Here is a 21569-nt window from a genome sequence, read left to right on the forward strand (position 1 = left end):
AATAGCCAACTGAAAGCTCCTGATTCAGGGGCAATAAGCCCCTGGATACCACATGCTGTGGGCAACTATTGCCCTTATGCCTTGCTCTTAAGCGTCCCACAGGCTTCTGGTTCGACACTGTGGGAAGCTCTGAACTAGCAGGACCTTTGGTCTGACCCAGCAGGGCTCCTCTTAAGGCACGCCAAGAGGGAGCAGTGAGCACAACTTCCTTCTTCTTCCTTACCTTCTCTAGTTTTCAGGATCAGAGAACTGGGTCATCTGCAGGAGACACTCTCCGGAGGGACTCCAGGTGGGAGCGCACCTCTTTCAGATGTCCTGAGAGTTCTCTTCCCGCCCCCGCCGCTCCATAGGCGGCTTGCTTGGCTGGTGGTGCTGAAGGGACAGCTCCCCGCCGAGCTCCCGAAGCGCTTCCCCGACAGGGTTGCGGAAGGGGCGGACAGCTCCCCTAGGGAAGCCGGGGAAAGGAGGGCTCCCCACGGAGCCCGGGCGGGAGGGTGGGCTGCCGGTAGTAGCGGCTGTGCTGCTAACGGGGACTCTCCGAGCGCCTTTGCTGTTCACCGCGGCGGCTGGAGGGGGTGGAGAGAGGGAGATCAGGCGGGGCGGGGGGGAGCAGCAGCTGGCCCGGGGGCTTCGCGGCGCACAGGGCTGGCTGGTGCTGAAGGAACAGCAGCTTCCGCTCCGCTCCAGGCTTCCAGGTAAATATGGGGACGGCGGGGAGGACCTGTCCAGGCAGCGAGCAAGGGGACTTCAAGGTGAATTCAGCGCTCCTTGCCAGACAGATAGCCAGACGGAGCTGATTGGGGAAGCGGAGACTCCTGGCAGGTCCCTCGCCAAGTAACCCGCCCGCAGGGCTGGAGCACAGAAAAGTTCCCAGCGGCGACCATCAGATCCGGGGAGCGGACAGAGTTCCTCGCCTCTCTGCAACGAAGGCAGCGCCTAAGTTCGCCTTCACCATGGACAGAGGCAAGGGGCGGCCCCTCGAGAACAGGCTGGGGCGCTGGGGCGCCTTGTTAGCAATGTTCTCCCACATTTGAAGTACGTGTGTCGTACATGGATTTGTTTTGGAAGAGAAAGCCAAGCGTGGAGAGCTGGGTGAGGAAGGCGGGGTGGAGAGGGAAAGTGAAGGTGTGTGTGTGTGTGTGTGTGTGTGTGTGTGTGGCGAGGGGGAGGTAGACTTGTAGCAACACCTCCCTGTTTGGGTGTCTGAGCCCCCGCGTTCCTTAAGGTGGGTGGCTGCGTGGGGAGTGGATGTCGGCTTGCTTCGTTCTGCGATGCGCCTTGACGGAGCAGCGATGCCAGACAGGCTGAAAGCCACAGACAGAGTTCCTTGCTTGCGCTCCGCTGGCGGCTGGTTCCCGGCAGCACTTAAGCAGCTGTTTGGAGCATTTCCTGATGATGCCCATGTCAGGGCAACAGCCGCCGCGGTAATCTGCGGATTTGTGGCTTTCCAGGCGAAATTAGAGCATCGTTTTGGATCCGTATTGCAGCGGATTAGGACCGCCACCCGGATCCTCGCCTCCCCGCTATCTAATTAATAGCGCACAATAAAATAATAACGGCGCCCTGCATGGAAGAAGAGGAACTCCTGAATTGTAGGACGAGCCTCGGCAGGTCTGCTCAGCACACACACAAATCCTCCTCGGAGTTGAAGGGGACTCGCTCCCCGGCGAGGGTGTCTTGCTGCCTTCCAGAACAGGGGGCCACGAGGAGCAGAGAGAGCTGGGTGGCGGTGCAACCGGCAGGCAGGCAGATAGGCAGGCAGGCAAGAGGCAGGCAACCTGAGAGAGACACTCCAGGGACTGCGGCCCCTGGCATCTCAGTGGCAATGCTGCCCGCCAGGGGCAGGGCCCTGGAGCCAGACCTGAGCCTCAGCGATGGAGAGAGAACCTTTGAGTTTGTCCTCCTGTGCACCGCTGAGCAGAGCTAGGAGGCGAAATGTGTGCGGTGTATTTGTGAGAGATTCCACTGGGGAAGGGAGCAGGTTGGGAGGGACAAAGAGCCAAGGAGACCTGCGAGGAGGTGCTTCTTTTTCTCCAGCAGCGGGGGGGGGGGGCGAGGGGGGCGAATCTTTGTGTGCCTGGGAAAGTGCAAGTCCACAGGCTAGGCTGGTGACCACTTGCTCTCTCCTCTTGCTCCCCGTTGCAGGAATGTAATCCACAATGCTAGTCCTCAGGTTCCTCAATGTGGTCGCTCCTGCCTACTTCCTGTGCATCTCCTGTGTGACCTTCGTCCTCCAGCTCTTCCTCTTCATCCCCAGCATGTTCAAAGACCCTTCCGCCACCCCGCTCTTCTGCTCCTCTGCTTTGCTGCACGGCGCCCTCTTCCTCTTCTTCTCGGCCAACGCGCTGGGCAACTACATCCTGGTGATCCAGAACACCCCCGAGGACCTGAGCAAGGGCCTGAACTGGGTCGGAGGAGCCGATGGGGTGGCCCCCGACTGGCCCGATGGGAGCTGCCCCCCTGGCTCAGCCTTACCCGACACTCACTTCTGTAGACTGTGTGCCCGGGTCACCCAAAGGCATGACCACCACTGTTTCTTCACAGGGAACTGCATTGGGAGCAGGAACATGAGGAACTTTGTCATGTTCTGCCTGTATACTGCTTTGGCTTGCCTGGATTCCTTGGTGGCAGGGCTGGCTTACATTTCCACTGTGCTCTCCACCTCCTTTGCCAACCCACTGGCATTCCTCACTCTCCTGCCTCAGTCCATCAGCCAGTTCTTCTCAGGTCAGTGTCTTCTCCTCTAGCAGAAGGGGTGATCTGTGGCTCCCTTCCCTCTCCCCCTCTCCCTGCCAACCCTTCTTTACAAGACTTCCTTTCCCACAACAGCTGTCCCTCCAGCATTGCCAGGAGCCCAGGGGAGGGGGCTGTCTGTGCCTATGTGGGTTTCCTATGTTTCTTCACCCATCTTTTGCTTTAATTGCTGCTTATTGGAATAGCCAGCAAATAAAAAAGCCAGGGTGCTGTGCAAAGGCCACCTTGATACACAAAGGTTGGGGCCTGCTCCAGGCTACCGTCCAATGCTGTCTATGTATAATTGATTTGATTCCAAGAAAAGCACCCTGCAATGTCCTATGGGTGACTCAGTGTGGACCAGCCCAAGGCCATTGTCTGAAAGGTTTTGTACATGTTGGAAGACGGTGGAAAGAGCATTTCATTCTTGTATTATGTGACCGAAGGAAGTTAGTGTAGAGGCTTGCAAGAAAGGTTCCTTTTCCAGAGTCCTATTTTCTCAGAAACTCACTGGTTATCACCTGGACTTTGGTTCCTCCTGCTCTGAACATCATGTCCATTCCTGTGAAAAGGACAGGAACTTGTTATGGAGAAAATTAATACAGTTAATAATTTAATACTTCATTTAGGCAGAAACCCTAACTAAGCCAGTTCTATTGAACCTTCAGATCAACATCACACATTAAAAACATATCCAGCTTGCATTGAAAGCAAATGGCTAAGAACTGTACTCGGCCAAGGGTATTAAGAACTATAGCTCTGTTAGCAGTAAACCACAGTTCTTGTGATTCTCTGTGGGAAGTCCTGTGATTTAAATGGGCATTGGATGTGCTTTAAATGTGTGGTGTGGATCTGCCCTTATTAACATGCATAGGATTGCACTGCTGAGCTGCTACTCTAAACACACTTGCTAGGTTTAAGTCCCATTGCTGAATAAGCATACATAGGATTGCACTGTCATTGTCTCCTAGTGGAGGTAGACAAAAAGCAGAATTGATGCCAGGCACCCTGCTACATCCCACTTGCAAGTGCTCTGCTGACTGAATTTGAAATGTGATTCAGATTCTGACCTTTCTGGCCAAGATCAAACAGGCCTCATCATCATGCTGTTTTTCTTTTTCTCCACACCTCCGTTTGTGCCCAGTTTCTGGTTTTCCCTCCTCGTATTTGTCAATTTCCACCCCTACTGCTCTCGCTTCTGAAATTCAAGAACCACACAAAAGATCATTAAAATGAGAAGCACACACACTAAAGCCAGCCCAATACATTTTGCTGCCTGAGGCATAATAGTAAATGCCACCTCTCAAGTTAAGATGAACAGTACCCAAGGCCAGTCAAGTTATGCTGATTCCTGAAGCAGAAAATCTCACAACTTTTCTCTATCCTGCTAGAAAAAATACACTTTAAATAACAAGTTGCTGCCTTTGTTTTGACACCCAGGATCTGCTGCCTGAGGTAGCTGCCTCACTTTGCCTAATGGTAGGGCTGGGGTCGTGGGCACACACACAAATGGAGTCAGTTCCGAAAGTGATTTTTCCCACCCAACGGGCTTGCTGTCTGAATGCATTGTGTTTCCAGAGTTTATAGACTGAACGACTTACAAGGAAGCGTTAATATCCCTTCCTGCTGCTAACATTGTACAACCAGGGAAGGATTGGGAAAAGGTCAGGGGTGTATATATTGGCTTTGAGATTATCCATGGGCTTGTTGACTCTAGTCTGTTCTTTATTGTTTATAATGACTGAGGCTAAATGAACCCAGTTTGTTCCTTAGATAAAAGGATAAATTTGTATGGCTGATACTCACACAAACGCCAGTTTACTCAGATGGCAGTGTGAAGGTAGACATTCATTGCAATATTATTTTAAGGTGGTATCTGAGAAGAGTGGGGTTGTTGTTTTTTTAAAAAAATAATGTTGGATCAATTTCTTAAGCTGACAGCTTGCCAAGTTCATTCTGATGTTTGGACTCTGCCCAGCTTTTATAAACTGGAAAGGGAGAAGAAGAGGAAAGGCCACTGCAGTCAGGTGCTTTGTTGCGATTCCTTGATCCCATCGCCTATTCCCTAGCAGTCCTCCCATGAGCTAAGGCATGAGTTCCAATGTGAGCTGCAAAATGGAAGAAAGGTGGGAATATATATGTAACAAATAAAATAAAACTAAATGGTGATAAAGAGTATCTCTCTTTGTTGTAGAAGTGCTGCCTCACGATAGTCCTGTTACAGGAAGCCCCGCCATGCATTCTCAATCTGAACAACCTACTTGCATGATTTATGGGGATGTTTTATTGTAAGGCATTGATGTATCACCACCAAGGGCATAATAACATGAAGGCTAAATAAAAAGAGAAAAATTCTGCCATGGGCTACCATCTTCCCTTTCCCCTGTGGCACTGGGCCCCAATTAATTAATTAATTAATAATAATAATAATAATAATAATAATAATAATAATAATAATAATATTTTATTCTTTGTACCCCACCCATCTGACTGAGTTGCCCAGTCTTCAGATAGGAAACAGCCTGAAGTGGGAAAAGATGGAATTGTTTTATTCTGTATAGGTGCTTCCATCACAAAATAACCTTCCTGAAATGAGCAACTATGACCAGAGATGTTATACCTTAGGTGGCCTGGAATGGATTTCAAAATTGGATTGGTATGCAAAATCATCATCGTGCTTCAGCATTCATTAATTCATTCAGGCAGCCTTCCCATTTCTAGACCTCCCATTCAACTGTCCTCTGGGCAGTTTACAAAAATCAATAGAATACACAAATGCAATGCAATCAATAAAACAATCTCAATACAAATGACATAAAAACTCAGAACCCAACATAAAACAGATTCAGGATAGCATAGAAATGGAGCAGCATAGAATCATTATAAACACCAGCCTAAAAAGCCAGCAAAGGGAAAACATTTGGTTCCTAGATGCTCTAAAACCCACAACTGAATTTAAATTCTATTTCTGACATGATTAAGTTACAGCAATAGTGTTGTCATCATATCACCTCATGTCCATCTGGAAGAAAATAAAGGCATTCAGGTGGTGAAATGTGGGGGAGCTGAGTTAGCCTGCCTGCTTCAAAGCTTTTGCAAACTTTGCTCAGAATGAATAATCAAAACAACAACTTCAGCTGTTTTACTGTATCTGCTTGCTTCAAGAAGGAGATTAAGAAACCATATGTGTTTTTAAGCAAGTGGCTTCCAGGAGAATTTCAATTAGAAGCGGGAACAAAGAAATTGACAATTTTCCCTCTGCAAATGTTAGAAACACGACCCCTAAAATGAAGCCTGAAGCCTTTTCTGGGAGAAAATGTCTCAGCACATCTCCTGCTACAGCCTGAGCATTGAAAGGAGATAGCACAGGCGTTCAATTAATGTCTGCCTCCAGACCCCCTTCCCATTGTTTCAAATCCATCTCACAGTAGAGAAATTACATATGTCTGGGGTTTTTTTTGCTTTCCAAAGGAGCCTGGTCTCTCTTTCACTATTTAGTGTTCATGATGCCTTCCTGCAACTAATGGGACCTGACAAGGATGGAAGGATGACACTGCATTTAGAAAGCAATGTTGAACAGATCCCCTTAACGTCTCTTTCAAGTTTACAGAAGACTCTTGGAATAACCAGCTGCCACCGTCTCCTTATACTGTAACAAGCTGTCATGGGGATTCACTACAATGTGGTGGCAGAGAATCTCTCTCTTTCTCCCTCGCCGCCATATTGGAGAGTTAACTGATGAAATGGATGAGCAGCAAACTCAGGGCAGATAAAAGAAAGTGATGGTGGCCATTAGCTTAAGTGGCTTTTAAAGTAAAGATTAGACCGTTTCCTAAAAGCAGCGGTGAGGAACCTGTTGCTGGGCTACAACTCCCATCATCCTTGACCATTGGTCATGGTGGCTGGGCTGATGGGAGTTGGAATTCAACAACATCTGGAGGATGCAGTTTCCCCACCCTTGCACCATGGAGAAGAAGTCTATCAATGGCTACTCATCATGCATTTGTGAATGGGCAGTGAGAGTCATGTGATAACCCCAACAGGAGGTCTAAATGCTGATTGCAAATGTGTTTGGCTGAACACACTTAGGATGGTATGCAACTCACTTATTCAGAGTTGTTGACATCCCTCTGCCTTGGGAGACAATGCAGGAGTGTGTCTTTGGGGGTGGTCAAGCTGCTGGAAGGTTGCAGAGCCTGCTGTGGCTGTAGAGACCGATACTGGAGAGACATGTTTTGCTGCAGGTGGGGCAGATGAAGGTGTCCGGTTGTGCTGCTGCATATGCTTCTTCTCTCTGCACTCCTCCTAGCAAGCCATTCCTCCTCCAGTCACTGCTATAGATACATGACCTGACTGTCTGTCTCCAGGCACTGCGGTCGTCTGCAAGGGATTTCCACATGGCAAGGCTGGTTGTTGCCAGCCTTCCTGTCACTGTTTGCAGCACTGGTCTGCCAATGGGCCTGGTGCCTGAAGCCGACTCCCCATAGAGCACTTAGAGTAGACCCACTGAAATTAATGAACAAGGTTAGGTTAGGTCCATTAATTTAAATGGCCTGTTCTGAGTAAAGGTTAATTGGATTCCACTCTTACAGTCCTCCCCATGAGCATGGAGCCACTGCCTGTCCATGAATCCAGTTTAAGAACTTCTGAATAGGGGTCATGTTCAGAAGCAATATAGCCCTTAATATGAGATGTAGAAGAAAATCAGCAGTGGAGAGCTACTGCCATCACACTCTGATTGCAGGGTTCCCATTGTTCACGTTGAGCTGGCTCCTGTTGGAAATAGGCTGGTAGATTAGATGTTGCCCCTCTCTGGTGAGGTGGAGGAGAAGGAAGAAGAATCAGGGTGTGGGATGCAATTTGCTGCAGCTTCTCTAGGCTTTCTCTGAGCCCCGGCACAGCCAGCCACATGCTTAAGTTAAGCACAGCTTAAATTCCTGGCTGCGCTACTTAGCCTGTCTTTTGTCCCTTCCTGCTTGAATTTCTCTCCCCCCACTCTGCGTTTTACTGCACTTTAATAATGATTGGGGGATTATTGGCTTGTTTTTACTCTTATTTTTATTATGCATTTTGTGTGTGTGTTTTGTTTAAATAATGTATTTTACGTTGTGGACTGCTCTGAAATCTACAGATGAAGGGTGGTATACAAATTTTAATAATAATAATAATAATAATAATAATAATAATAATAATAATAATATAATATATATAATAATAATAATAATATAATATATAATAATAATAATAATATAATATATATAATAATTATAATAATAATAATAATAATAGTCTGAGCCATCAAAGCACTAAAGGAGGTTGAGAAAAGGTGGGAAGAATAATTATTATTATTACTGTATTATTATTATTATTATTATTATTATTATTATTATTTATGTCCATCTAGGAACTCAAAAGAATCTGTGGTTTATTTTGAAAGAACTGCTATGCCTATTGCTTTGATAAGGGGCCAATGGGAACTGGAGGACCCACTGAGTATCTTATATAGTGGTACCTCGGTTTACGAACATAATCCGTTCTGGAAGTCCGTTCTTAAACCGAATCCATTCTTAAACTGAGGCACACTTTCCCTAATGAGGCCTCCTGCCGCTGGTGCCCTTCCACTGTCCGGTTTCCATTTGTAGACTGAGATAAAGTTTGCAAACCGGAACACTACTTCTGGTTTTGCGGAGTTCATAAATTGAATTGTTCATAAACAGGACTGTTCTTAAACTGAGGTACCACTGTACCTAGAACACTAGAACAACCAAGCCATAACCCTTCTGGTCTCACCAGGAAATTACCGGTAGCTTTCCTAATGAGATCAGAAGAATTGTGACGGGGCTATGCTTTGCTTAGTATGGTTCTCTCTGTTGCTTGGATGAGAATAATTCTGATCTTTCCTACTGACCTCTTGGCAATATCTCCTTCAAGCTGAGATAGTAACATTACAAATGTCTTTAACAGAACCCTGAAGGAATTACTTGCTGACGTTTGATCATTATATAAATACCTTGATAAATGTTATAGAAAACTCTTTAAAGAGCATCAAGAATTGCATAGTAGAACCCTTGGTCATGTCCGTCCATTTTATTCAATTCTCCTGATATATTTGAGTTTTGAGTATCCCTGAAGCAATTTAACTACAGGGCAATGCATTCCTGTTTAACCCACTGCCTAATTATCCAGCTGTTTGGGATGCTTCTTGGGCTATTTGGAGAAATGAGTTTGTTACATAGTTCTATGAGTCACTAAAGCTATTAAAACTAGCTAATATCCTGGTCCAATTTTCTTCTCCATAGACATTATATAATATTTTAAAACAAACCATTATTTTCCTCCGATTTTCATACCACTAAAGTAAGGGGGAATACCTAACAGTAGCACCGTTATTGGTAACACACAATATGAAACTCATTAACTATCAATAATTTAATAATGATCATCCATGGCTTAAACTGAAAGAATAGGTTTTTATCCTATTGTAGGCATTCAATGCCAGGATGTTTGTGTTATCACCCAGCTTTGTTACATACATTTAAGCTGCTCCGCTGGCTCTTCTTTATAAGATTGTTTATTTCATTGAAATCATTTCTATATATATATATATATATATATTTATAAATATTTATTAAAGTTTTTGAATACAATACATAAATAATATACAACATTACTTATATCATAACATAGTTTCATCACTTCTTTGGACTCCCTCACGTCTCCCGCTCCCACTTACATCGTTATAAATTTTTTTCAAGCAAATTATCATCTTGTTTAGAACCTTATATCCGCTCATTTAAATAAAATCTAGTAATTCTCCAAAAAAATTATATTTTCCTTAATCTCACTTATCGTCAAATTCAAATCTAATTCAGTGGTGGACAGTTATTTATGATCTAGCATCCTTCTTAACATTCAACCAAATTACAATATTTTTGTAGATAAATCTTAAATTTCTTCCAGTCTTCTTCAACCCTCTCTTCTCCCAGGTCTCGGATTCTGCCAGTCATCTCGGCCAATTGCATATAGTCCATCAGCTGCATCTGCCACTCTTCCAGTGTGGGTAGATCTTGAGTTTTCCAACTCTTAGCGATGAGTATCCTTGCTGCCGTTGTTGCATACATAAAAAATGTTCGGTCCCTCTTTAACACCTTCTGGCCGACAATACCCAGAAGGAAGGCCTCTGGTTTCTTGGTGAAGGTATACTTAAATACCTTTTTCAACTCATTATAAATCATTTCCCAGAAGGCCTTCACTTTAGGGCAGGTCCACCAAAGGTGAAAGAATGTTCCTTCATTTTCTTTACATTTCCAACATTTATTATCAGACAAATGGTATATTTTCATTTCTATATATTTTAAACGCCTTACAATTTAACTTCAAGCATCAAATATAGAATGACAGAGTATCAAAACATTACAGACGAAGGTCAAACAAAACACACTTTTAAAGCAGCAAGGAAAACAAAATATTGAACATAAATGTTCAAATAACTTGAACATCGAACATTGTAGTTAAACGTCAAGTCTGGTGTTTCAGCTGGCTAAAGATCTTTTCTTAAAGTTCAGTCTGTCGCAATGTTACAATGTTCTCAGATCCTCACCGTGCAAACCTTGGAAGATAAAGAGATATACTAGAGGGCCTCATGAGTGGATCTCTTAGAGCAGGCAGATTTATTGCAGGGGTGGGTTGTTGTTTTTAGGTTTGTAGTCCTAAGAGTTTGGATTTGATATCCCACCTTTCACTCCCTTTAAGGAGTCTCAAAGCGGCTAACAATCTCCTTTCCCTTCCTCCCCCACAACAAACACTCTGTGAGGTGAGTGGGGCTGAGAGACTTCAGAGAAGCGTGACTAGCCCAAGGTCACCCAGAAGCTGCATGTGGAGGAGCGGAGACGCGAACCCGGTTCCCCAGATTACGAGACTACCGCTCTTCACCACTACACCACACTGGCTCTTTTTAAAGCAGGCATGGAGAACTTGTGGCCTTCCGTATGTTGTTAGACTCCAACTCTTAGCAACCCCAACCAGCATGGCCAATGATCGGGGTTAATGGAAGTTGCAGTTCAACCACAGCCAGAGCCAGAAGTTCCTTAGCCCTGCTTTAAAGATAAGGACTAGGATCTGGAATTATGACAAGGGGCCAATGCCCTTGAGGGTACAATGAGCGAAGGTTTCTCGTCTTGCACCAAGAGGCTTCCTGCCGTACTTCTGGTTTTCTGTGGCTGTGGTCAATTTGAGCAATGTGTGTAAGCACCCCAATTTAGCCCACTGAGTTCAACAGGATTGAGATGTGACTAGCTTTCTGGGGCTTCTGAATGAATTCACATGATAAATGACAAATGAAAAGATGAAACCAGCTATTCTTTTGAGGAAGGTGAATATATTTTTTGATCAAAGTAAATATATTCAAGGGTGGGGGGGAGAGAGTGACACAAATTGGCACTGTCCTGATTCTATCTATTCCAGTATTATTCCAGAGAGGTATCTGTGTTAGTTTGTAGCTCAAAAAGAGAAAATAATAAAAGCTCATGGCACCTTAAAAGACTAACAGATTTCTTGTGGCATAAATGTTTGTGGAGCCAGCCCATTTCATCCTTATAAGATACAGTGGTACCTCAGGTTACAGACGCTTCAGGTTACAGACACTTCAGGTTACAGACTCCGCCAACCCAGAAATAGTGCTTCAGGTTAAGAACTTTGCTTCAGGATGAGAACAGAAATTGTGCTCTGGTGGCACGGTGGCAGCAGGAGGCCCCATTAGCTAAAGTGGTGCTTCAGGTTAAGAACAGTTTCAGGTTAAGAACGGACCTCCGGAAGAATTAAGTACTTAACCCGAGGTACCACTGTATAAGATATTAGGTACAGGGAAGGAGGGAATTGTAAACTGTGAATTCAAATGATTGTGACAGGTAAAAAGTACAGTCTGAGTTAAAGCTTAGATGCATGCAGAATAAACACAGTGACTATTCATAGCCACAGTAATTGTTGACAACATAATCAACCTAGAATTGCTAAGTCAATAAACAGTAGTTTTCGGCTTGTGTGCCGTGGCACCCTGGGGTGCCTTGAATGATGGTCAGAGGTGCCGCAGGCAACATTGGCCTTTGTCCCTCTTTCTTCCCCTGCCTGCTATGATGCGCCCTCTCGTCTCTGCCTCCCAAAGGCTTGCACAGCTGTTTATTGCAGCAGCCTTGGATATAAGCTCTGCAAGTGAATGGTGCCTCTGGGAGGCACCTCTCTTTGGGGTGGGGAGGGGAGCTCAGAGACCAGGGATGGCAGCAGCAGCTGCCTGGAGGGAACACTCCACAAGGGAGGGTGTTCAAAAAAGGGTGAGGCAAGGGGGTGACATAACTGGGCTCCTGAGTCCCACAGGGGTGCCACAGTAAGAAAGTAGTTGGTTAAGGGAGCCGTGGACTCAAAAAGATTGAAAACCTCTGATCTACAACAAGACAAAAAAACATAGAGCTGGAAGGGACCCTGAGAGTCACCTAGTCCAACCTTCTGCAATGTAGGAATCTTAACACATGGTCTCCCATCCAATTTGAAACCTTACTGGATCCTGCTTAGCTTTGCAAATGTGCTGGCAGATTTATTGCTGCACCACATTCACCCCAATTCAGGTATTCCCAGACAGAATCAAAATTCTCAGTAAGTTCCAATTCAGTATTTCTGAACAGGAGCCTCCCCTTGAAATCCCCTATTGGGAGAATCACAACTTTAAGGACAGCAGCAGAGTGTCCCTGGAGAACTGAAAGAAGAGTTGTGTTATTAAGTGAGAAGGAAGCCTGTGTAGGCAATAAACAAAGGTCAAGAATAAGGTTGCATGGGTTCAGTGCAAAGTGTTAGGTTTATAATGAAGCTGTTCTGGTGAGGCTGGTTAGGAATGCAGAGAATATAAGCAGATGGGAAAGATCAGTTAACTGCTGACTTCTACAACCAGAGCAGGTAACAAAGTTCCATTTCTTTTGGCTAACATCCCAATGGTTCAACATTACATGTGCCAAATGTCTCTAGATCCAATCCTGGCAGAAGCCTCTGGTCTAGCCTGCATACATAGGAGGGGTAGGATTAATATATCAACCTCAAACTGTCAATGTTTGGCACATCTGACAACATGGTTGATTCCCAAAGAGAGGAATTAAGCCCAATAACTCCGAAAGCCTCCTGCTTTCTTACAGCTTCATATGGGATGGTGCGCCTGCTCTCCAAGTCATATGACAACACATTTCCTATTCAAATTCTTCCTAGAAGGCTCATTTTGGTGCATTGTTTTATCTTATCTCCTGACATTTAGACTAATGACTGGGATGTTGTTTATATTCTGCAGAATCTTCCATTTTGACCCTGTCACTAAGAATTAGCCACAATGTAAACTACTCTAAAGAAATGTTGGATTTTAACTCCCTCCCTGCCCCCCCCCGATACTGCAATTAAGGAGCTGCTGAAAAAAGACAACTGAAATATTTATTTAACCGTGCAATCTTATGTATGCCAGTCTACTTGGAAGTTGGTTCAGCTTTGTTCAGTGAGGCTTATTCCCTATAAAGTATGGTTCCAGCCTTAGTCCTGCATCTTCCTCCCCTTGATTCTGTTTAATTGTAAAGTAGACCTTCTACGTTTGCCACATTTCACCTCTGCTTGCTGTACTGTGAAAGAACTGAAATCAGAAGAACCTACCTCATACTGAGGGAAACCAATGGCCTACCTGGCTCAGTTCTGTCAACACTGACTGGCAGCAGCCCTTCAGAGGTCCAGACCAGGGACATTCTCAGACCAGTATCCCAGGAGATGCTGAGGATTCTACCTGGGACATGCAAATAAGCACTAGCTACAGATTAAGCTACTAACTGCAAACAAGCCATGTTGGCTTCAGGTTTTGGAGAGGGTAGGGAGTTCTGGCAAGATGCTCCCAGGGACACCCTGCTCCTTGTCACTGTCATCAAGTCTTCTGGGCTCAATGGACAGAGTGAAACCAGTGCAGACTGCAGTTCCATCTCCTTGCTGTTGGCACTGCTTGCAGGCTTGGAGAGAACAGTTAGCAAGAGCGATGGAAGGGTGAGAGGGGCAGCAGAAGCAGGGGGAGCTTTGGGGTACAGCCATGAATTCTCTGCTAGGGTCTAGGCCCTGGCACATGTCACAACAAACTTTCACAGCAAACTTCCTTTGGGCACTGTGCCAACTGCCTCCAGTATAAAAGTATTATTATTAATAATAATATTACTTATTGAATTTACATACCACCCTATGATACGTGTGGATAAACCATTTTCTCTGTTCCAGGATGGACAGATATCATCACACTATGAGTGAATGTCCATGTTAGAACATAAGGAAAGCCTGTTGGATCAGGCCCATGGCCCATGTGGTCCAGCATCCTGTTCTCACAGTGGCCAACTGGTAAACCCCACGAGCAGAACCCGAGTTCAAAACCAATCTACCTCCCTGTAGTTTCTTGCAGTTGGTATTCAGGAGCATCACTGCCTCTGACCATGCAGTTGGAGCATAGCTGTCCCGGCTTGATACCCTCAAGGAATTTATCCAATCCCATTTCAAAGCCATCCAAGATGGTGGCCACCCCTGCCTCCTCCCATGGCAGTGAGTTCCAGAGCTAAACAATGCACCGTGTCAAGATGTACTTTCTTTTATCTGTCCCAAATCTCCCAACATTTTCTCTTCCCTTCCCCTTTGGCTCTGCAGGAGCTCTGCTAAGCTCGGAGATGTTTGTCATCCTCATGCTATACCTCTGGCTGGGAATCGGACTCGCCTGCGCCGGCTTCTGCTGCCACCAAATGCTGCTGATCTTGCGAGGGCAAACGCGGTACCAGGTGCGGAAGGGGGTGGCGGCCCGAGCCCGTCCTTGGAAGAAGAACCTGGAAGAGGTCTTTGGGAAGAGGTGGCTGCTCGGACTGCTCATCCCTGTGCTCAACGTAGGAAGCGACTATCACAGGCAGAAGGAGCAGTGACGCCGCCCGGCGCACAGGTGCGCACGCGCACATGTACATGCACATGCGTGGGCCATAATGGAGTTGCAGCACTTTGAGGCACTTCTCTTTCCACCCCCACTTCTCAGCCTTGCCACCTACAGGAAGGGAGGCAACTATCAAGCTAGCTGGGCTGATTCTGTATTTTAGAAGGGGAAATTGTGGCCCATGTTATATGTGAAGCTACAGCAGTAATCTCTGGGTTGCTAAAAGCGTTCATCAGACCCACCCTTGGGACTCTGAGTCATTTTCTCACTGTGCCCCTTCTCACAATCTTCTCCCTTCCCACCTTGCCTTTCATGCTTAACTTGCCATAGGAGTAGCAACAACAACATCCCCCACCATCTCAAGGTAGTCTGCGTTGCTCTGAGTAGGCTGTAAGCACAGCAGAGACTCCTGTGGGATTTGCCCAATCTGTTACTTGAAAGCTTCTTCTTCTTCTTTTTGCAGTTTTTCAACTGACCCCAATATAGCAAGGAGCCGGTTTCACAAGAACAGCAGAGTGTGGTTGGTGAAGCACTTTAAGGTGCAAGGAATGACAACTGCTGGGGAGGCAGATGGTATATGCCTGCACACTTCAGAGATGACAAGCATTTCCCTGCCCACTTCCTAGTTGCTCCCCCCCCCCACTCCAACATCCAGGAACGATGGTTAACAGCCTGAGCATGTGGCCTGCCCAGGGTAGCAGGTCTGCTGGCTGATTTTTATTTTTCTATTTTTTAGAGAATGGGGTTCGTTTTCAACCCACTTGCCCTGATCCCTGACACATAGAGCTGTTCAAAGCCCATCTTGCCAATAGGGTGAGGAAACAAGCTTATTTGGGTTGAGCACAATGATGGCAACAGGGACAGCAGACAAGCGTATGTGAATGGAACGACTGAATGTATGAAGACATTAAAGTTCTGGACTGTCTTATACTGAGGCAGAGCACAGGTCCACTGAGCCCACGATTGTCTGACTTACAGGGGCTCTACATCAGGAGTTGGCAACCTCAGGCCCATGGGCTGGATGCTGCCCAATTGCCTTCTCAATCCGGCCCACAGACGGTCTGGGAATCAGCATGTTTTTACATGAGTAGAATGTGTCCTTTTATTTAAAATGCATCTCTAGGTTATTTGTGGGACATAGGAATTCGTTCACCCCCCAAAAAAAATATCATCCAGCCCACCACATGGTCTGAGGGACGGTGAACCGACCCACGGCTGAAAAAGGTTGTTGACCCCTGCTCTACATGATTGTAAGAAGAAGTGTTTTCTAAGCTCAATCCGTTAACTCACAAGTTGGCAACCCACAGCTTGGTGCCAACAAATGGCCCTCCACCTCCTCTTTAAGAGGAAAATGATGAGAGGGAAGTTGTGTGCACATTACTGTGGCTCCTATGCACTCTCACTGCTGGTGTTCGAAGCTGAGTGCACACGACCATTAGCCACAGTCCATATGCATCCTGTAGTTTCTGCTGTTTAATGCCTTTCCCCTCAGACCAGCTTCCTTCCAATTTGAAAACGTAAGTTGCAGTTAAGCAGAGATGCGTTGCTCTTCAGCCATCCGTTGCACATGCGCAAAGGACAGCACATGCGCAGAGCTTGGCTTCCTTGAATAGGAGTTTGGAAGGTTTGCAGGTGTGGGAAAACAAGCCAGGAAATAAAATAAAAAAATTCCTTCCAGTAGCACCTTAAAGACCAACTAAGTTAGTTCTTGGTATGAGCTTTCGTGTGCATGCACACTTCTTCAGATACACAGATACATGTGTATCTGAAGAAGTGTGCATGCACACAAAAGCTCATACCAAGAACTAACTTAGTTGGTCTTTAAGGTGCTACTGGAAGGAATTTTTTTATTTTATTTTGACTATGGCAGACCAACACGGCTACCTATCTGTAACTGGAAGCCAAGAAATGGTGTGTAAGGCGATGTAAACATGTGGCTCGAAAATGCAGCAGGTGGAAATGACCCCATTGTGTACATGATCATGTAAGTTGTGTACATGCTCAGAAAATGAAGGGATGAGTGTTACTGGATGATGGACAGATGTGTGAATGCAAATGGAGGGGTGGGTGAAAGGGAGAAAGTAGCGATGTCCCCCCCCCTTTTGCTTTGGCCCAACCTCTCACCACCAGTAAGTGTCCCTGTCACTTTCTTCTGATGGAACGCAGCCTTTGACACCCCCGCCCCAAAGTTTACCCACCCATTTAATTGGAGATGGCAGGGGCTGAACCTAGGACCTTCAGCACCAAAGCTGCGTGCTTTGTCACTGGGCTATGGGCTCCTGCCTTCTCAAGGGACCTCTCACATGGAGGAGTACCCTAAGACTGCATTGTTGCGTATGTGAGAGAAGGGAGTGAATGAGCAGAGGCTGGAGAAGAATGGGGTGGTGTAGGTGGAGGGACTTATTTGAAAAGTGAGTTGTGTATGAGAATTAACAGGGGTTTCTTTTCCATCATGCTTATGTTGGAATGAAGGAAGCATAGTCTATGTACTTCTATCTGTAGCCAGCCCTGCCCCATTCCAAGTACAAAAGCCAACTAAAATGGCAATGCAATCTTACTTCAACATTAGGAATGGAGGAGAAAGTTGATTCAGTATGCATTTAAAACTGGATCTCTCAAATCCACACTTTCCAAAACAATATGTGAACTGAAACACAAAGCTATCCTTTGAAATTTGCACTTATCTGAATTTTGGTTCTTCAACCAATGTTTACAAAAATGCATGTTTTAGGAGACACATGCATAAAAATGAAGATATTGGCAAAAATAATGTGCACAAATGCATTATGTTGGGGGAAAGTGATTGTCCAAATGTGTACATTAATCAAAGTTGCTTATAAAAACGTGTTAAGAGAGTTTGCACTAAAATGCTGATGATTTTGCAAATTGCTTCCAAATGTGGAGAAGTCAGTTTAAGATGGGTAAAATGAGAAATGAAGAGAGCCCAAACTGACAGTTCCCTATTCAACACTGGTGATGGAACAGAGTCACCCAGGGCGCCATGGGGCAGTAAGCTAACCCTGAGGACACACAGCACCGGCTGCCTGGGGCAACTTCCTAACTCTGTCTAATGGCAGGGCTGGCTCTTTCAAGAAGTTGCTTCCATAAGGAAATATCTGCTACCCATTCTGCCCGACTAATGTGCAATCTGCCTGACAAAAGGAAGAGCAGGAATGGTTGGCTAGTAGCTATAGCAGTACTCTTCCTTTTTCACCTTTGGTAAACCCATTTTGCAGCTTTTTAGTGGTGTTGCAAAAAAAACAAAAACAAAAAATTCACTGTGATCAATGAAATGTGTATGTACACCCAGGGCAACAATGCCCGTCTTGCACCACTTTCAGCTTTCTTCAATACTCCCATCAGTCTCCAACTTAAGAGGGCATGAGATGTAATTTTGCATGTGTCAGGGAGCAACCAAGTGAGATAGTGAACTGAATTATTGAAGGGAAGACTCTAAGTAGCAGCCCTTGAAGGCAGGCCCTCAAATTAGCACTTTGTAATAAATAATTCTTTCATGATTAATAGGGTGAAGAGTTCATACCATACATGGACGATAAGAGACATTTCAAGGAAGAAAACCATTCAATCTCATTTTTTTATTTCTATTTTTATCATCCTTCCACAGCCAAGTTCTGTTCCATATTGTTATTCTAATCATGACTGCCTCTTGGGCCACACCAGCCTGTTCTGTCTTAAAACAGCCTCCCCCAATCTGGCACCCATAATGTTTTGGGCTACAACTCCCATCAGACACAGCCAGCCACACAGTCCAAAACATCTGGAGGGCACCAAGTTGGGGAAGGATGTCTTAGAGCCAGTGTGGTGTAGTGGTTAAGAGCAGTAGACTCGTAATCTGGTGAACTGGGTTCGCATCTCCGCTCCTCCACATGCAGCTGCTGGGTGACCTTGGGCCAGTCACACTTCTCTGAAGTCTCTCAGCCCCACTCACCTCACAGAGTGTTTGTTGTGGGGGAGGAAGGGAAAGGAGAATGTTAGCCGCTTTGAGACTCCTTAAAGGGAGTGAAAGGCGGGATATCAAATCCAAACTCTTCTTCTTCTTCTTAATGATGCTTCTAGCAACATCTTCATTCAACTCCATGGGGGCAATTAACTTAGTTTAGTCTAAACTGCAGGGATTAATCAGATCAGTGGAGTAGCTGATATACAACTTGGACAGACACCCATTGTCCCTGTACCAGAACCCTATAGTGGATGGTGCCTTATTTTTTTAAAAAAAGGTAACAAAATCTGTCAGCCTCTTTCAGCTAAGCACATTTTATGCTGGTGCCCATATTGGATTTTGCAGACATTGAAAATCCATCACTTTTTCACAATTCAGAAATAGATATTTGTGTTTCACTTATTTTTTAATTAGGAACTTACATCCTGAAAATGGAAATCTAAGCACATGCGCTAATGCTGAAATCTGCCCACAGAAGAACCCCACGAACAAAACACATTTTACCTTTTTCCATATGCAAATTACCTATTTATTTTCTACAACTTGACCCCGCCCTTTTGGTACCTGTGCTTTAAAACGATAAAATCAACAACTGAAACAATTAAAGCAGAATAAACACAGAAAATAAATGAGCAGCATTTAAAACCTAGCAGGAGCTCCGAAGTTAAAATTAGCACAGACTATTTATAAGGCTGGGACGTGGGTGGCGCTGTGGGTAAAACCTCAGCGCCTAGGACTTGCCGATCGTATGGTCGGCGGTTCGAATCCCCGCGGCGGGGTGCGCTCCCTTCGTTCGGTCCCAGTGCCTGCCAACCTAGCAGTTCGAAAGCACCCCCGGGTGCAAGTAGATAAATAGGGACCGCTTACCAGCGGGAAGGTAAACGGCGTTCCGTGTGCTGCACTGGCTCGCCAGATGCAGCTTGTCACACTGGCCATGTGACCCGGAAGTGTCTGCGGACAGTGCTGGCTCCCGGCCTATAGAGTGAGATGAGCGCACAACCCTAGAGTCTGTCAAGACTGGCCCGTACGGGCAGGGGTACCTTTACTTTATTTATAAGGCTAGGTGGGGGGGGGAGAGATATTCAGCTGATGCCAAAACAACACAAAGAGGAGTACCAGGAAAGTTTGCCTGGGAAGAGTGTTCAACAAAGAGGGCACCACCATTGAGAAGGCTTTCTCCCCAGTCATCATCCAGCTCATCTCTGAGGGCAGAGGCACCCGGAAGAGTCAACATTTCCTCAACATTCAAGTTAGGACAAGTGTCATATTTGTATTAGTAACATAAGGAAACCTTAACGCTGCTCTTGAGTTGGCTGGAAGGATCACATTTAGCAATTGGTGCTGGATCTTTTCCTTTCACAACATGGTTGGTTCACATTTGGTGGAGAGATGTGGTCCAAGTCATATTTCTCACATTTCCATTGACAATAAGCTTTGGCCATGTCCTTGTCACATAGCTTTGTAGTGCCAATATGCACACAAAAGAAACATATTAAATAAGCCTATTCTGAAGAGGTGTTTTGACCTTGAGAACATCTCAAAAGAAGAAATTGCTAACAGGTTAGATAGATGGTAGCACACATAGAGAAGTGGCTTACTAAATAAGACATGTGCTTGCATGAAAATGCCTTTATCTACCTAGCTATCTCCTCTGCTGCATTTTCACACTTAACAATAAAATGTATTGATTTTTTTTTAAATAAAAAAAGTTTGTCTCTTCCGTGCTGTGATCTTTAACTTCTCTTTTGGGAAATGGGGAGGAAGGATGAGGATGCTAGATTCTTAAATAGCATAAACAAAAGAATTCATTTTATTATTACATAAAATATTTCAAGTTAGCCTAGCAATTAGATATCAGGTCAGTGTAAAAACAAGGCCAAAAAGGGTCATGCCAGCATCATAAAATTTTAAACCATAAAATCGTAAAATGATGTAGCTTATTGATTTTCTCTTTCTCTCTGGTTCTACAATGTGTGTCTCTTGTGTAACTACTCTTGGCTTTTCATTTTGGACTCCTTAAATCTTTAATGCTAAATCTCTTATATAAGAAACAAAGATTCATGAACTGCTGCATGCTACGTTTTCAACATCAGAGAGTTCAGTCCTGGAAAGTTGAGGAACCTTAGGCTCCCCAGGTGTTTTTGGATTACAACCCCATCAGCTTCCGCCAAGTTGGCCAATGGTCAGGAATGATGAAAACTAGAGTCCAATAGCATCTGAAGCACACCAGTTCCTCCACCCCTGCTTGCTCATAAAGATCCTCTGGAGAGGCTCTCCTCCAGAATTTCTCCCATCAGCATGTGAATTGAAACAAAACAAATTCCTTCCAGTAGCACCTTAAAGACCAACTAAGTCAGTTCTTGGTATGAGCTTTCGTGTGCATGCACACTTCTTCAGATACACAGTGTGCATGCACACGAAAGCTCATACCAAGAACTGACTTAGTTGGTCTTTAAGGTGCTACCGGAAGGAATTTGTTTTGTTTTGACTATGGCAGACCAACACGGCTACCTATCTGCATGTGAATTGAGTTAGGCTGGGTAACAGGAAAGGACCTTGCTCCTTGACGGTTTTCTGTCACCTCGTGATGTCTGTTTTATTTTACCAGGCCTGCCACGTAATTATTTTTATGTTCTCTTTTAAGAATTTTTCTTTACAGAGTTTTGTGTGCTATCCCAGTCTCTTTTTGTATTGTTTATTTAGGGTGTGTGTGTGTGTGTGTGTGTGTGTGTGTGTGTGTGTGAATGCTTTTTTACAAAGCTATTGTACTACCAACCTTACTGTATGCTTGTGAAACAATGACTTATAACACCATTGCCAGCTCTTTGAAAGATTCCATCAACGCTGTCTCCAAAAAAATTTATACCTAACTTGGGAAGACAGGCAAACTAATGCCAGTGTACTGGAAGA

General features: G+C 45.1%; 1 protein-coding gene and 1 long non-coding RNA gene across 9 annotated transcripts; both read left to right on the forward strand.

Annotated features, from left to right (window-relative positions):
• The first annotated feature begins 245 nt into the window (after window positions 1–245).
• On the forward strand, window positions 246–16348 carry ZDHHC22 (zDHHC palmitoyltransferase 22). Of its 8 annotated transcripts, XM_081865809.1 has the most exons (4): window positions 297–1092; window positions 2146–2727; window positions 14428–14710; window positions 15162–16348. In XM_081865809.1, exons 2-3 carry the CDS (start codon window positions 2160–2162, stop codon window positions 14691–14693), a joined length of 834 nt encoding a protein of 277 aa, XP_081721935.1. In that variant the 5' UTR covers window positions 297–1092; window positions 2146–2159; the 3' UTR covers window positions 14694–14710; window positions 15162–16348. The 8 variants fall into 8 exon arrangements, with proteins under 8 accessions (XP_081721940.1, XP_081721935.1, XP_081721933.1 ...); XM_081865814.1 differs by lacking the exon at window positions 297–1092 and adding an exon at window positions 246–289 and having other exon boundaries at window positions 14428–16348; XM_081865807.1 differs by having other exon boundaries at window positions 14428–16348.
• Window positions 16349–18767: 2419 nt separating this feature from the next.
• On the forward strand, window positions 18768–20379 carry LOC309345356. Its single transcript, XR_014158206.1, has 2 exons — window positions 18768–19350; window positions 19718–20379. It is a non-coding gene; the product is annotated as an uncharacterized lncRNA (long non-coding RNA).
• Window positions 20380–21569: the final 1190 nt, after the last annotated feature.

The sequence above is a fragment of the Podarcis erhardii genome (assembly GCF_964252035.2).
Source record: "Podarcis erhardii genome assembly, chromosome: 1".
NCBI lineage: Eukaryota > Metazoa > Chordata > Lepidosauria > Squamata > Lacertidae > Podarcis > Podarcis erhardii.

What these genes read in the sequence shown, in the direction of transcription:
- ZDHHC22 (XM_081865814.1), top strand. Translation starts at nt 2,160, where the DNA reads ATGCTAGTCCTCAGGTTCCTCAATGTGGTCGCTCCTGCCTACTTCCTG. An exon ending in CATCAGCCAGTTCTTCTCAG is followed by an intron (nt 2,728 to 14,427) that starts GTCAGTGTCTTC and finishes TTGGCTCTGCAG; the next exon opens with GAGCTCTGCTAAGCTCGGAG.